At 35.5% G+C, this 17419-nt stretch overlaps 1 protein-coding gene across 1 annotated transcript in view; it reads left to right on the forward strand.

The window, feature by feature from the left end:
- DOP1A (DOP1 leucine zipper like protein A) overlaps positions 1-17419 on the forward strand; it is a 109920-nt gene that overhangs the window by 11474 nt on the left and 81027 nt on the right. Inside the window, exons 2-3 of the mRNA XM_082668611.1 lie at positions 12104-12307; positions 15181-15362. Coding sequence (XP_082524737.1) covers positions 12170-12307; positions 15181-15362 — 320 coding nt within the window. The 5' untranslated portion in view covers positions 12104-12169. The remainder of the gene's footprint in view (positions 1-12103; positions 12308-15180; positions 15363-17419) is intronic.

Genomic DNA, 17419 nt, shown 5'->3' on the forward strand with positions numbered 1-17419 from the left:
TTGCTGCTATCCTTTATATGCATAGGCATTGATTGAATCTGCATCTTAGTGAACACGTATGTGTGTATGTTTTACTCCTCATGATTATACTTTTGGAGCAGTTTCAATAAAATTCACAAAGGAAAATAAACCTTATTGTGTAGGATTTTTTTCAGTTGGGAAAAAAATTATATCTTTTTTCACAGGGAATAAAATTTGTTTACAGATACTCGAACTTAAATACATTACAGAAAAATTTGTTTAGTGTATACAGTATAGTATTTTTATGTTAATTTGTATAGCAACCAGTCTTTATTTTAAAGTTGAATAGTAAAATTAATAGTATATTGTTCATTAATTTTAATGCTGAGACCATTATTGTTAAAGTACTAATTTTAAAAAAATGAAATTTTATTTGAAACAATTGATTAACTTAATATGGTGGGTTTAATTGTACTGTAAAGATTATTTTTGCTTCTTTTACTTTATTTCTAGTAGTTTATTTTAGTTAAGAAAATATTTCTTTCAAAGTTTAAGCAAAATCATTATTCTTCATTATTAAATGAAGAAAATAGCTACAAATGAACATATTTATTTTGAGAAAGATACTTTCTGAAAAGTGATGTTTTAAATAAACTTGGAAAAGTACTTGATAGGTTAGCTGAAAGTTAGATGTGTCCTTTATCTTGTTTCACATCTTTCTTTTTAATCACTCTGACTAGCTACTCAGTTTTATCATTATTGTTCTTACGTACAAAAAAACAAGCACTGTTTTCTTGCTTCTTCCTAATTGAAAACAAACCAGAACATGGTCAATCTAGATAATTTAGATTTTCTTTAAGTGTATTATTCTGATATTTACTCTCAGGCTGACTTACCCTTGCCACCTAAAACATTTCTGTTTCATCCCCCCTCCCATCCCCATCGATAGGGAAATCAAGCAGATTTTAATATTAGCAAATGCCAAACTTCAAAAAGGTATGTTTAAAAAAGGCATATGATAAGTCCTAAAGGCAAAATTCAGTTGTTTTAGATTCTCAGTTTTAAATTATCAACACAACCATTTCTTTCTATAGATATGTTTAATACAAATATGACTAACCTAGAATATGTAATTGAATTATCAGTGATGCCCATAGGTTTCATGAAAATGTGGGAAACTTCTTTGAAACACTTATTTTCTGAACTATTATTTTGTCCCCTCGTACTTAGCAGCCCTCATGAATTATATCTCCCTTTCCCAAAAGAGAAACAAAATAAAACCTGTCTTTACTGGGTCTTGTAAAGCATCCCTTGGGTGCTTAATAATAGAATTTATAAACTAGATCCTACAGGATTCATCAGCCCTGGGCATCATTAATTTGGGGAAGCCACACCTGTAATTGTTTTTGGAGACACAACCCAAACCTGTAGCACCTCTCTAGGATTTAATTCCACTTGAGAGCGTATTTTTACTTGTTTAGAATTGTTTTCTCAGGCAAGTAGATTGTACATACTATATATAGTTCTTGTACATACTATATGTATTATATATAGCAATACTATGTATGGTTCCTCTTCCACGCTAGTCATTTATTGAATTAGAATCACTGTTTTACATGTAACAACCAAAACAAAACCTTTTACATCCGAATTTATAGTCATTTAGCCTTACACTTTAACTTAAACACTTGCAATATCAAGCAATGAGCTAGGTGGGGGTATTCAGAGTTGAGCTTTTGTCCCTGTGCTTAACTCAAGGTCTGGAAGGAACAACAGAGATATTATGTACTTACATTATTACAGTTTTTTTTTTTTTTTTTTTTTAAGAAATAAGTGCAACAGGAAAAGAAAATACAGTGTCTAAAAACTGGGGAGGTAAAGAGTCAAGAAAGGCTAGATAGCCTGAACAGGTTTTCAAAAATGAAAAACAGAGGAGAGGTAGGATATGCCAGTCAGAAGAATTAAGAGCTGTAATTTAAAAGTAGTTCAGAAAGGTAAGTGATTAAGGACCAGATGCAGGAGTCAGCCTGCCAGAGTTCTGCCAGGTTCCTCCCTTTACTCTCTGTGGAACGTCAAACACTAAAGCATTCATATGTACGTGGACCCATGAGCATACCTGCTTCATGGATTTGTTGTGAAGATTGCATGAGATAATTCGTGTAAAAGAGCTTAGTGTAGTGCCTGCCACGGAGTAATTAATTCCTAAGTCAGTTGCTGTAAATATCATCATCTTGAATAATGTATGGGCAATGTTTATTTGCCAGGTGTGCTTTGGGGGCAGGATGGTTATCTTTAACTCAGGGCATATGCTTAGTGTTCACTATTATAGCTGTTTACTACTTGATGCTTACAGTAGAATCCCAGCTACCCAGTAATGGATCATTTTAAATTGTAATATGTGCCCACGCTTTTCTATTTTCTAAATTACTTTTCTTCATATTGCTTACGTGTCACAGAAATCACAGAATTTAAAGCTACAAGGAACCTTAAGTTACCACTTTTATAGAATTCAAAGACTGTTTTTAACAGATGTATAATTTTGTATATGTCTATGGGAAGAAAAAGCAAAATTAAATCAAGTTTGTTGTTTTTCACTCTGATGGAACGCTGGGATTCTTAATTTTTCATATCTTAGGTTTTAATTTTTATAGTTTTTACTGAAAGCAAAAGTGAAAATATAGCTAAATATAGTAAAACTCTTTGTCAGAATTTTCTTCAACATGAGATTGTCACCTAATTAATTTTAAAAGATTAGACCTCTGGGAGTATCATACTTAACAGATTTCCTTTCACAAGGGCTAGAATGACATTTTTCACATTAAGAAATTATGCCTAATACTGAAGCTTAAACTGAACTAATTTATAATTTGGTAAATTATAAATATAAATATTAAATATAATTGGATACAGCACAATTTTTATAGGTGCTCTTAGAATCTTTTAATTTTTTAAAGCACTTAATAGCAATTATGAATAGTCTGTTTGAAGAGAGTGCATGTTGGCTACGCTGGTTAGAAAAATAGAACTAATTCTGTTTTCTACAAAGCTTTTCTCAGAGAAACAAAGCAAAATGGTTTGTGAACTGTGTTCACATTGACTAATTCATTTATTCAAAGCATTTGAGGGCCTACTATGTGTTAGTCACTTTTATGGGACTGCTGATACAGGAATGAACAAGTCCAGTAGGGCTCCTGATCTCATGACATTTGCATTCCAGTGAGGGAGGGTAGATAGGAAACAAGCCAATAAGTAGGATAATTTCAAACTGTAATAAGTGCTAGGAGGGTAATCATGTGATATTCTGGAGTAGATGTTAAGCCTGTGGGCCGAGTGTGGGCTACTTGAGAAATGCTTCTCTGAGGGTTTGATATTACTTGGAGATGGGAAGGAATTTGCCTCACAAAGAGTTGACCTAAGAATTTCCGCGTGTGGAGAATAGCAAATGCAAGATGCCCTGCGATGCAAAGCATGTTGCTGTATTTGAGTTTGGATGTTCTAATAATGATACAATGTGATTTTACAAGATCTCTGGCTTCTCTGTGGACGATAGCGCTCAAGAATAGAAGCAGGATTCAGTGGTGTGCTAGAGTTGACGCCAACCAGTTAGAAGAATAGAAGAGGAAATAATAGAAGAGGTGGTAATATATTTAGGCTATATCAGTTAAATGCTATTTGAAACTGTAGAACTAGAGGAGATAACTTAAGGGAGAGAAGAGAGGAGAGCTCCTGATTGAGCCTTGAAGTACTTTAGCATTTAAAAAATAATAAAATAAAATAAAATTCGACTAGAGAAAAGAAGCCTACATAGACTGAAAAAGACTGATTAGAGAAGTCAGAACATACCTTGAGAGCCAAGAGCAAAGTACTGAATGCTGCTGAGAAGTTAAGATGATGGGCTAGAGAAGTGACCTTTGGTCACTTTCCTGGTGACCTTTACATGGGTGGTTTTCTTGGAGGGACAGCATTGTGAGGCATTTTTGAGTGGGCTGAAGAGTGAATAGGAGATAAGGGTGTGGAATAGTGAGTACAGAGAAATCTTTCAAAAAGGTTTGTAATAATAGAGAACAGAGAAATGGGTTGGCAGCCAGAGAGCCTATGGGGGTGAAGGGGAGGCTTTTAATTTTAGTTTTTCACCATGAGAGATTCCAGGGCTTATATGTAGCATGATCCTGTAGGGAAGGAGAAACTGGTACTGAGGGAGGAGAGAAAGCCAATAAAGCACTTGGGGAAAAGTCTTGAGAAGGCAAGAGGAGATGGAATCCAGAACACGGCAGAAGGAGGAGGGTCCTTTGTTCCTCATAGCAGGAGGGAAAGTGGAAAATATGGATATAGGTGGAGATGGGTTTGTAGATTTGCTGGAGGGAATGTAAGAGCGTTCCTTGTTCTTTTGTTTTCTTACATAATTTGAAGCTTGGTCTTTAGCAGTGATGGAGAAAAGGTGGTATTAGAACTTTGAGAAGGGAAGGTATGAAATAGTTGTGTCAGGCAGGTAAGGTTATAAAGGAAACGTGGTGGATTAGAACAGTGTTGAGTGTTTGAGGTTTGTGTTTCTCAATTTAAAGGGCAGTTGGTCAGCCTAGTTGTATAAGTTTTCTCTGGCGATGTTCAGGTGCTTGGGTTCAGGCATAACTGAGCTCAACCAGAAGTGGAATTTCCAGGTAAGTGTTATAGAGGGAGTAAGAAAGACACTTCACTCCCTGGCCCTGAGGTAGGATTGGGTATAAGAAGGAAAAAAGTCTCCATGAGAGTGAAGGGCAGTGGTTCAGTTAGAACTCTAAAGCCAGATTGCTTAAGTGTAGATCCCTGGCTCTGCCATTTAACTGTGTCACGTATATTTCTGTGCCTCAGTTTCTTTATCTGTTAATGTTGACAGTAATAATGTTAGGTACCTATACCTCAAAAGATCGAGTAGGATTAAATGAATTGAAATATGCAAAGCATTTGAACAGTGTCTGGCATTTAGTTAAGCACAATATAAGGTTAGCTAAGATGCTGCTACCTCTGCTGCTTTGAAGGTCTTATCCTTAGAATATACTTAAGACCAGCAGGTGGCAGGACCTGCAGAGAAAAGCTGAAGATCTGTTGATCCCGTGTTTGGAGTTTCCTAGCATATATACCATTTGAAGGTTTGAGATTGGGTCAGATTGGGGGAAGTACCGAGCATCAGGGTTCTAGTGGGTGATCTTAACCTATTTGTGAAAGACCTGGTAGGTGTTTTCTTCTATCTGTATTGTTAGCCCTCCAGGGAAGTTACTAATTTTCTGGAGTAACTAGCTTCATAAGTTGGTTAAATAAATGATTTGCTAAAGATTATTTAGTGAAAGTGGCAACATTGAAATTCAGAACTTTTGGTCAAAATGAAATAGATTTGTCAATAATGGCCACATTCCTTTGTTAGATGGTAACAATTACTGGTTGATAATTTTTCGTTTCGTCAAAAAATTTTGGAAAAAGCATCTTTATAGCATTTTTTTAGGTGCTTTTTCTTTCATAATCAACAAATAGGGTTTTTCCCCTGCATTGCATGATGCTTTAAATAATTTATTCATATACATCCTTGGGATGTGGTAGAACACTTGGACAGTCCCCGGGTATATCTTCAGAATTGGTTAATACTGAGTAGTTCCTGCAGGAAGCATAAGATTTTGCTTTTGATGTTCTACATAGTATTATATGTGTCCCATGCTGTATGTACTCTTTTTAATCATATTTAAGAATTTAGAATTTTTTAGCTAAATAAGAAAATCCAAATTTCTTACCTGACTCAACTTTTTTACCTGTAAACATGTACAAGAGTTATAAACCCCAGAAACTTAGCTGGTCATTACTGGTTGGGATTTTTTTTTTAATATATATAAATACCAAATAAAAAAAGTATGTCTGAAAATGTCAACTGAGGTAACTTAGCTTCACAATTATATTAATACCCCAATTACAGATAACTCATATTTTCATTGTTAGAAATTACTAGTAAATTGATTTTCAGATTAATCTTCCCCATGCACAAATATTGTATATCTTCAAAATAGATGTTATCTCTTATACTGGAAATACTGCTAAGGAAAAAAATGTCCCTGTCAGTAAAATTTATACATGTGCTTTACTGTGTCTACCACTAGTACATTCTTAGGTTTATCAATTAGAATTTATAGTTATTTTATACTGTTTTTATACACCTTCAGAAAATCCAATCAAGTTGATTTTTTCCCCCAAGTTTAATTGGTTTTGCAGTTCTTTCTTCTCTGGTTTTTCAGAAGAAAAATTATAAATGTTTTATAAATGTTTTAGTTTGTGTTCATTCTAGCCTTCATTCCATATTTCACTATGTATTAATATTTATTAGTTATCAAATTTTATAGCTTTAAATGTTTTCGTATGTCAGTCTTTTGTATCTGAAGCGCATATTGCAGTGTGTTTGTTTATAGTTGTGGTTAAATCTAATTTTAAAAATTTTTAGAAACCATAGATTAATGATAAAACAGCTTACAGAATTTTTAATTTATTCCCAGTCTTAACCATTACACTTAAACCACTTTGTATGAATCCAGCTTGAGCTTCATTCACTATTGTAAGTTATGTGCTGTGTAGCATACGAATATATATAAAACATAGTTCCTGCTCTCAAAGACTTCTACCCTAGAAGGAGAATTACATATCCAACTCTTCTATAAAACAAAATCAATTTTGAAATGGAAGGTAGTTGAGATAATTTTTGATTCACTTATTTAAATTTCACAGTCATCTTGGATTTCACAGAGTAGTTCTTCAAAATACTGCTTTATGTTTAGTTTGCTGCTCTGAGAGTCCAGACCATGAAGATATAACTATAAAGTGGGTTTTTTTCCTCATAAACTTTATATTAAGTCCAAGGGTCAAATATCACAGTTTTGGGCTTCCCTGGTGGTGCAGTGGTTGAGAGTCCGCCTGCCAATGCAGGGGACACGGGTTCGTGCCCTGGTCCGGGAAGATCCCACATGTCGCGGAGCGGCTGGGTCCGTGAGCCATGGCCGCTGAGCCTGTGCGTCCGGACTCCGCAATGGGAGAGGCCACAGCAGTGAGAGGCCCTCGTACCGCAAAAAAAAAAAAAAAAAAAAAAAATCACAGTTTTACAGAGAAAAATGGATTAACTGTCTTAAAGGATTTACTTTACTTTATTCTCCAGTCCCACCGCTCCCAATGGGAAAAGCATCAATAAATCAGGTATATTCTCTCTAGTCAGCATCCAAACATACTGCTTGGCACATGGTGTAGTGAAGTGAATAATTTCATATGTCAAGTGACTCTGTATTTAAGGTGATATTCTCTCCAAAGACGGGATTTAGGATTTGTCTGGTTTTGTTTTTATGGATTAAAGAGTTGAGATAGAGAATTGGGAAGTGCGTATTGCTTCTTTTTGGCATAACCTTAACCAGGGAAATTTTGATTTAATAAATTAAGAGAATTTTAGCTTTTTTCAGGCAAACAGGTTTTTATTAATATAGAGTACATTCTCTAGGGTTGTGATTCTTAGCCTTTTTGAGGATTACTTTAAAAACTATTTTTGACAATATTATAAAAGTAGGCTATTCCCCAATAAAATGTAAGATGTAAATTTTGCATGTAATTTGAGGTAATGCGCAAATCCCTAAAGCCCATTTTTATATGTATACATATATCTATATGTGTGTATATCTTACATATATATATAATATATCTTACATATATACACATGTATATAGCTCTGTACCTTTACTGAGATATAATTCACATACTATACAAGTCACCTATTTAAAGTGTATAATTTAGTGGTTTTCAGTACATTCACAGAGCTGTGTAACCATCCTTATAACAATTTTTTATTGAAGTATAGTTGATTTACAATGTTGTGTTAATTTCTTCTGTACAGCAAAGTGATTCAGTTATATATATGTATACATTATTTATATCCTTTTCAATTATGGTTTATCATAGGCTACTGAATATAGTTCTCTGTGCTATACAGTAGGAGCTTGTTGTTTATCCATTCCATATATAATAGCTTACATCTGCTAACCCCAGCATCCCACTCCAACTCTCCCCCAATCCCCTCCCCCTTGGCAACCACAAGTCTGTTCTCTATGTCTGTGAGTCTGTTTCTGTTTCATAGATAGATTCACTTGTCTCATCTTTTAGATTCCACATATAAGTACTATATGGTGTTTGCCTTTCTCTTTCTGTCTTCACTTAGTGTGATAATCTCTAGTTGCATCCATGTTGCTGCAAATGGCATTATTTTGTTCTTTTTTATGGCTGAGTAGAATTCCATTGTATATATACCACATCTTCTTTATCCATTCCTCCTGTCGATGGACATTTAGGTTGTTTCCATGTCTTGGCTATTGTGAATAGTGCTGCTATGGACATATGAACTCTTTGGATTAGAGTTTTGTCTGGATACATGCCCAAGAGTGTGATTGCTGGATCATATGGTAATTCTGTTTTTAGTTTTCAGAGGAACCTCCATACTGTTTTCCACAGTGGCTGCACCAACTTACATTCCCACCAACAGTGCAAGAGTGTTCCCTTTTCTCCACATCCTCTTCAGCATTTGTTACTTGTGGAGTTTTTAATGATGGCCATTCTGACTGGTGTGAAGTGATATCTCATTGTAGTTTTGATTTGCATTTCTCTAATAACTAGTGATGTTGAGCATCTTTTCATGTGCCTATTAGCCATTTGTATTCCTTCTTTAGAGAAATGTCTACTTAGGTCTTCTGTACATTTTTTTGATTGGGTTGTTTGTTTCTTTATTGTCAAGTTCTATGAGCTGTTTGTATGTTTTGGAAGTTAAGCCCTGTCAGTTGCATCATTTGCAAATGTTTTCTCCCATTCTGTAGGTTGTCTTTTCGGGTTTTTTTATGGTTTTCTGTGCTCTGCAAAAGCTTGTAAGTTTAATTAGGTCCTATTTGTTTATTCTTGTTTTTATTTCTATTGCCTTGGAGACTGACCTAAGAAAACATTTGTACGATTTATGTCAGAGAATGTTTTGCCTATGATCTCTTCTAGGAGAGATGTCTTATGTTTAAGTCTTTAAGCCATTTTGAATTTATTTTTGTGCATGTTGAGAGGGTGTGTTCTAACTTCATTGATTTACATGCGGCTGTCCAACTTTCCCAACACCACTTGCTGAAGAGACTTTTTCTCCATTGTGTATTTTTGCCTCCTTTGTTGAAGACTAATTGACCGTAGGTGTGGGGGTCTTATAATTAATTTTAACATTTTTGTCATTTCCAAAACAAACCCTGTTCTCATTAGGAGTTGCTTTCTGTTTCTCCCCAATTCACTCCCCTCTCTACCCTAACCAAAAGCTAATTACTTTCCATCCCTGAAGACTTGTCTATTCTGGACATTTTATATAAATGGAATTATAAAATACATGGTTTCTTTCACTTAGCAGAATGTTTTCAAGGTTCATCCATATCATAGTATGTAACAGTACTTCATTCCTTTTTATCCTTGAATAATATTTCATTGTTTTTTATTTATCCACACATCAGTTGATAGACATTTGAGTTGTTTCCCCTTCTTGGCCATTATGAATAATGCTTCTTTGAACATTCGTGTACAAGTTTTTGTGTGGACATGTTTTCATTTCTCTTGAGTATGTGTACCATACCCAGGAGTAGAATTGCTGGGTTGTATGGTAATTCTATGTTTAACATTTTGAGAACTGCCTGACTGTTTTCCAAAGCAGCTGCACCAATTTACATTCCCACCAGCACTGTACAAATGTTCCAGTTTCTCCATATCTTTGCCAATACTTATTATTGTCTTTTTTATTATAGCCATCCTAGTATCTTGTGGTTCTGATTTGCATTTCCCTGATACTTAATGATGTTGAGTATCACTTCATGGGCTTTTTGGACATTTGTATATCTTCTTCGGAGAAATGTCTATTCATATTCTTTGCCCATTTCAAAGTTATTTGTCCTTTTATTATTGACTTGTAAGAGTTCTTTATATATCTAGTTCAGGTCCCTTATCAGAAATATGGGAGATAGGGCTTCCCTGGTGGCGCAGTGGTTGAGAGTCCGCCTGCCAATGCAGGGGACACGGGTTCGTGTCCCGGTCCGGGAGGATCCCACATGCCGCGGAGCGGCTGGGCCCGTGAGCCATGGCCACTGAGCCTGCGCGTCCGGAGCCTGTGCTCCGCAACGGGAGAGGCCACAACAGTGAGAGGCCCGCAAAAAAAAAAAAAAAAAAAAGAAATATGGGAGATATATTTTCTTCCATTCTGTCAGTTGTCTTTTCACTTTGTTGATGGTATCTTTTGAAGCAGAGAAAGGTTTTTAATTTTGATGAAGTCCGGTTTATTTTCTCCTTGCTTGTGTTTTTATTGCTTATGCTGCTTTTAGTGTTATTTCTGAGAAATCCTAAGAAGACCTAGCTCTGGGCCTTGAGGATTTACTCCTGTACTTTCTTCTAAGAGTTTTATAGTTCTAGCTGTTACATTTAGATCTGTGATTCATTTTGAGTTGATTTTTGTATAGGTGTGAGGAAGGAGTCCACTTCATTCTTCTACATATGAATATCCAGTTATCCCAAAGCCATTTGTTGAAAGACTCTTTAACCCTCATTTAATTGTATTGGCTAGTTCTTAGATCCTTTTGCAGATCCACAAACCCAGCTCTAGGGAAGGGTGCAAAGTGAAAAGTCAGATAGGACACCAAAAAGGTGGAGAGGCCACATTATTTATTTATTTATTTATTTATTTATTTATTTATTTATTATTTTTGGCTGTGTTGGGTCTTCATCGCTGCACATGGGCTTTCTCTAGTTGAGGCGATGGGGGCTCCTCTTCATTGTGGTGTGCGGGCTTCTCATTGCGGTGGTTTCTCTTGTTGTGGAACACGGGCTCTAGGCACACAGGCTTCAGTAGTTGTGACACACGGGCTCAGTAGTTGTGGCTTGCCGGTTCTAGAGCGCAGGCTCAGTAGTTGTGGCACACAGGCTTAGTTGCTCTGTGGCATGTGGGATCTTCCCAGACCAGGGATCAAACCCGTGTCTCCTGCATTGGCAGGCGGATTCTTAACCGCTGTGCCACCAGTGAAGTCCCCACATTGATTTTTAAGTTGAGCCTTGATTCCTTGTTACTACTGCACATTAGTTACCTATTCTATTGCTGTGTAACAAATTACCCCCCAACTCAGTGGCCTAAAACAACAAAATTTCTCTAGGTCATGAATTTGAGAGACTTAGCTATGTAGTTCTGGCTCAGGATCTCTCATGAAATCAGTCAAGATGTCAGTTGGTACTACAGTCAAATCAAGGCTTTCTTAGGGATGAAGGATCTGCTTCTAAGGTGGCTCCTTCACGTGGCTGTTGACAGAAAGCCTCGGTTCCTTACCACAGAAACCTCTCCATAAGGTTCGTTGAAGTGCCCTCGGGATGTGGCAGCTGGCTTTCCCCAGATCTAGTGATCTAAGAGAGAGAGTAGGGAGGAAGCTGAAGTGCTTTTATGACCTAGTCTTGGCCATTACAAATTGTCACTTCTGCCTTACTGTTTTCGTTAGAATTGAGTCCCAGAATCCAGCTCACAGGGCTGGAGAATTAGGCAGTGCTTTTTGAAAGTAATATCAAAGAATTTGTGGACATATTTTAAACTATCTCATATACTCGTCAGTTTTATTAAAAGTTTTATTAATTCCAAACAGCTTATGTTCTTTCATACTATATGCCCATTATCGCTTAATAAAATTAGATGATCTCCAAGTCATTCATTTCTTTTTCTTTTTCCTGTTGTTGTTGTTGTTATTGTTTTAATGTCCTTGATGTTTCTAATATAACCAGTCAGTGCATTTTAGGATCAAAACAAAGTAGAGGAGTATGTATCAGAATGTTATATCAGCAAATATGACAAAGAAATAACATGATTTCTAAAATGAAATAAGTACAGGAATATTTCCTCCTTTATAAATCCCTAAGTCCTCACAGCCATTTTTCCAGTTCCTAGAAAGCAACACATAAGTAGTTATCTTTGAAGCTGTCTTTGAATACTTCCATGAACCTGCGTACTAGCTGACTGAAGTTTTGATCACTCCTAACTCAAGAAACATTTAAAAGTTAGCCATTAATTCTGAACCCATTTTAATACTTTACTTTGTAACTTTGGTTCCTCCTGCAGACTTTTTTTGTAGGTGATGATTTTACATGACTTTGGAATTTGCCTCTAGTGGGACGCTGTGGGAGGATGAACACAGAAGAGCTGGAGTTATTGAGTGACTCCAAATACAGAAACTATGTAGCTGCAATTGATAAAGCACTAAAGAATTTTGAATACTCCAGTGAATGGGCAGATTTGATATCGGCACTTGGAAAACTTAATAAGGTATGTCTGTCTTACTCATTTTATAAAATGGAGTAAAAATCAGAAATCTGCATCTGTATTTACTGAATTTCTCTCAACTTTGAAGTAAAGAATTTAAAAACATAACTAAACCTCAGAATTACTTTTGACTCTGCTATTTTACTTCATGAGTTGCATGCCTATATAGTCAGACTTTTTTTTTTTTTGAGGCCAAAACCACAACAGTACTTGAAAAATATAGTTATTCCTTTATTACCTATAAACACAAGACTAGGAAGCAAATATGCTAACCATGAAGGTTAATAAGTTCCTGTAAATGAGCATCAGATATGGTTCTGGAGTTCCTAGCAGCAAAATGAAAAATTGCATGTGGAAAGCTACTGCTGTGTCCTTTCCAAATGGTATGTAGCATTAAGAAAACATTTTATGTCCAGACAGTTCTTAGTTATAGTCAGTACTTTTTACAGAAGTGACAAGCTGTTGCTTAGGCCTTGGAGCTTGGCCTTGAATGATCCTTCTTCACATGTCTGGTTGTTATCCACTGTTATTGTGGTGGCATCACTGATCAACTTGTAGCTTTAAATTTTGACCCCTTTTTTTTTTAACTTAGATCAAAATTTTCTCACTTCACACACATAGTTTTTATTTTGGGGGCTTTGGGGGTTTGTTTTTAATAGCTGTTAATTGAATACAAATGCTACTAAATATTAAGTGGACTAGGGGAGCAGATATGAAGGGCGAGCTCTTCCGGTAACTATTTTAACATCAAACAGTTTGGCATACAATTATTAGGAAAGAAATTTGTCTTAAAATACATACCAAGAACACTAGTTTTCAACCTCATACTATAGATAATTACCCTGATATCTTAAAAAGAAAAGCCTTAATTTCCAATGCCAAGGATTTATCTTAAAATTAGATGCACAAACTTTTGTTTGACATGTTAACTTCTAACATTTGTCATTTGAGGTTTGATAAATTCTCAAAACTTTTACAATATCCCCAAGAAATTGCATCCAAAAATATGAGTTTGTTTAAAGGTAGTTAGGTTCTTTCTTGTCCTGAAGGGTCTCTTTCTGAAGATTTATTAGGAAATACGTGTAAAAGCAGTTCATTAAGTTGTGGAAATTAATTCGCCTAATTAAGTACATAATTAGTTTTTTATACTTTTTTTTTTTTTTTTTTTTGCGGTACACGGGCCTCTCTCTGTTATGGCCTCTCCCGTTGCGGAGCACAGGCTCTGGACGCGCAAGCTCAGCGGCCATGGCTCACGGGCCCAGCCGCTCCGTGGCATGTGGGATCTTCCCAGACCAGGGCACGAATCCGTGTCCCCTGCATCGGCAGGCGGACCCTCAACCATTGCGCCACCAGGGAAGCCCCTAGTTTTTTATACTTAATCAGTATTCATGAAAACAGATTTCACTGTATCCAGATAATATAACATAGGATATACAAAGCATTGGTGAAACTTACCTAAAATCATGGTGAAACAAGGCAAGGGTTATATATCTATAAATTTGTTGAAGATAGTCTAAATATGTTTTAGTATAAAATTTTATTTATTAATATACTAAATTATGCCTCATTTATACAAGTTTTCTAACTGAAGTGCTTTTAGAAAATAGTGCTATATTTTGCTTTTTAAAAAAAAATTTTTGGTATCAGTAGAATTTCTTTATTGAGGCATTTTGTGTTACACATCATTAAGTTTCCTTCTACAGAAGTACTTCTGATAATAATTATACTTTTCTTTAAAATATATGTAAATATTGCTTCTTTGCTCCTGCATCCAAAATTCAAAGTAATATTCTAGAAATGGAAGGCAGCTAGTTTCAAAAAATAAAAATATTTTGTAGTTGGAGTCTTATTAGTGTTGTGCCCTTGATTTGCTTTGCATTCGTAGGTCTAATTTTATTTACATTCGTTACATCCAATTTAAAACTGGATTGAAGGCTTGTAGTGGGAAGAACATTGAAAATGTTCTATCTAAGTGGACCTCAGACCCTCCGCTTTTTTTGTGAAATGAAAAATCTAGTGCTTCTCTTCTGTACTGCCTTTGGCAGATCATTCGTTTTATATATTTTAACCTCAGTTATTTTTTAAAATAAAAGACTTCTTTTGTGTTTCATCTAAATTCCAGTTCCAGTCTATTATACTGTATTCATTCTGAGTGTTCATTTTCTAGTATTCTATCAGCATTTTGCCATAATACTCTGAAGAACTGCATTTGTAAGTCTTTTATCACTTAAATAATTAATCTCCTCTGAATGATTTGTGAGATAGCATCTTCTTCTATAAATTCTGCCTTGACCATCATCTCTAAAGAAATGTAGTGGCTGAATAAATACAGCAACATGTATTTGGCCCAATTGGGAGATTAGTAAAAGCAAATGGGCAATTATAATCTCATGTATGTTCTTGTTAGCACTAGAATTACTTGCTATAATATGATATAGTACAGCAGTGGTTGTTCCTCTTCCAACAAAGTATCTATGTTGAGGTTCGATTTTCTTCATGTATTTCAAACAGTGTATCAAAAATAGGTTGAAGGCTGACTGACATTAAAGATTTGCAGACATCTAAAACGGTGCCTTTCTTCTGAACAAATTTGTTTTGGAAAGTATTGTTATTTTTCATAAAAATGTTATTTTTGTTAACATGTAATGAGTTTATTTTTTTTAACAAATTAATAAATATTTTTAAATCCTCAGTTTTAATTTTAAATCCAGTATTGACAGATGTAACTGACAAAAACAAAAGTTTTTTGACATCCTCTATAATTTTTTCAGAGTGTAAAGAAGTCCTGTAAGGGTTTTTGGTAATACTATGCTAGAAAATGGAAATAAAATGAAATGTAATATTTTTCTCAACTGAATTAAAATGTTTTCTTCAAGGTTTTACAAAATAATGCAAAGTACCAAGTGGTACCCAAAAAGCTGACCATAGGCAAACGCCTAGCTCAATGTCTACATCCAGCATTACCAGGTGGAGTTCATCGGAAGGCACTTGAAACATATGAAATTATCTTCAAAATCATTGGACCTAAGCGACTTGCCAAAGATCTTTTTTTATATAGGTGAGAATAATTTTACTGTCTATTTGCATGTAAGTAAAAAGTATTTTTAGCTATTTTATGCTTTTTGCAGTAAAAGGTAAAAAATTGAAAAGTCCTTAATGATGAAAGTTTTCAGATGTCAGTCTTAAATATTTTGATAAACAAATACTTAAGAAAAATTTACAGTATTTCTTTCTTTCTTTTTTTTTTTTAAGATTTATTTATTTATTTAGGCTGTGCCAGGCCTTAGTAGCAGCATGCAGGATCTTTTAGTTGCAGCATGCGTACTCTTAGTTGTGGCATGCGGACTTCTTAGTAGTGGCATGCGGACTCTTAGTTGCAGCATGCATGTGGGATCTAGTTCCCTGACCAGGGATTGAACCCAGGCCCCCTGCATTGGGAACGTGGAATCTTACCCACTGGACTACCAGGGAAGTCCCTAATATTTCTTAATACAAGAATTTTTTCCTTCTCAGATGTCATTTTTGAAAAGTTTATTTTTTTTCAAAATTGTTGAGACTACAGAACATTCTGTGTTTTTAAGCTAGAGAACTACCCTGAGAAAAAATAGATACCTTGATCTTTTAGCACCTTTCAACATAGTTGACCATTCTCTCCTTAAAGTAGTCTTTTTCTCTTGCCTTCTGTTATACTTCTTTCTCCAGTTTTGTTACTTTCTCAATCTCCTTTACCAGCCTTTTCTCCTTTCCCTAAACTCTACATATGGAGTTCCTTAAGGCTTGCTTAGTCCTGTACCTAATGTTTTCACTTTATATTCTCTCCTTGGGCATGCTTATCCAAGCCATGATTTATCTTTTATGTGCAGACTCCCAACTTGGTATCACTAGTGCTGACTTCTGCTTTAAACTCCTGGCTTACTCGCCACCTCAGTGTGGATCTTGAAAGGCAACTGAAGCTCAACCTGCTCCAAACTAACCTCACCTTCTCCCATAAACCTGGCCATCTGCAGTGCACTAAAGCTCAGTAAATGGCACCACCATCCATCCATTTACACCTGAAATCTCAGACTTACACTTGACATCTTGTTTTCTTTGCCCATATTCTCCTTCCTCTCATGAATATTCTGTCACTAAGAGTTCTATCTCATGGTGGTTAAGAGCAGAGGCAGTGGAGTCAGACAATTCATATTTACAGCTAACTGGCTCTGTGATCTTGAGCCATTTTCTTCACCTCTCTCTGTATGTATTCTCATCTGCAAAAATGGGAATAAGATGATCAATTTCATAGTATTGTTAACAGAATTAAGAGAGTTAATATATGTAAAGTGCTTAGAACAAAGTACAGCATGTAATAAGTACTCAAATGTTAGCCATTGTTCCATGTTCCAAATACATCTACCTCTCTCTACCCTTGCTGGCAGCATCCTCACTAAGTAAGCATTATCTCTAGCCTGGTCTTTGTTACTGGCCTCCGAATATTCATATAACATCTGTTCTTATTCTCTTACACCCTTTTCTCCACATAGTATCAGAGTAAACTTTTTAATACATTGAATGGTAATGTCATTCCTCTGTTAAAAACCTCCATTGACTTCCTCCTGTCGCTTAAAAACAGAATTCAAAGCCCTTACTATGGCTTTTAAGGCTTTATATACTTTGGCCCAGTCTGTGTCAGTGACCTCTTAACTCCTGCCACTTTCTACCCAGTTTACTCCATTCTGACAACATAGGTCTCTGCTTATTCTTCCTCATTTTCTTTGTTTTCCTCACTCTGTAATGCTTTAATCCAGGTCTCTGATCGAATATCAGCTCATAGAAGTCTGCGTATTTACTTCTACATCTTTGTCATTAGTACTCTGCAGTTTTACTGTGATGTATTTAGAGGTAGATATCTTTTTCTTTATCCTGGTTGGGATTCATTGGGATTTTAAAATCTGTAAATCAATACCTTTCATCAATTCTGGAGTCTCTTTAAATTGACTTTACTCCATGTATTCTCTCTTCCTTTTTTGGAACTATGATTAAACATATGTTAGAACTTTTCATTCTGGCTTCCCCATATCTTATCCTCTCTTCCATTTTAGTTTGATGTAGTCACACTTGTTTAGTTTTGCTTTT

Source organism: Grampus griseus (assembly GCF_964374135.1).
Source record: "Grampus griseus genome assembly, chromosome: 13".
In the NCBI taxonomy this organism is placed as follows: domain Eukaryota; kingdom Metazoa; phylum Chordata; class Mammalia; order Artiodactyla; family Delphinidae; genus Grampus; species Grampus griseus.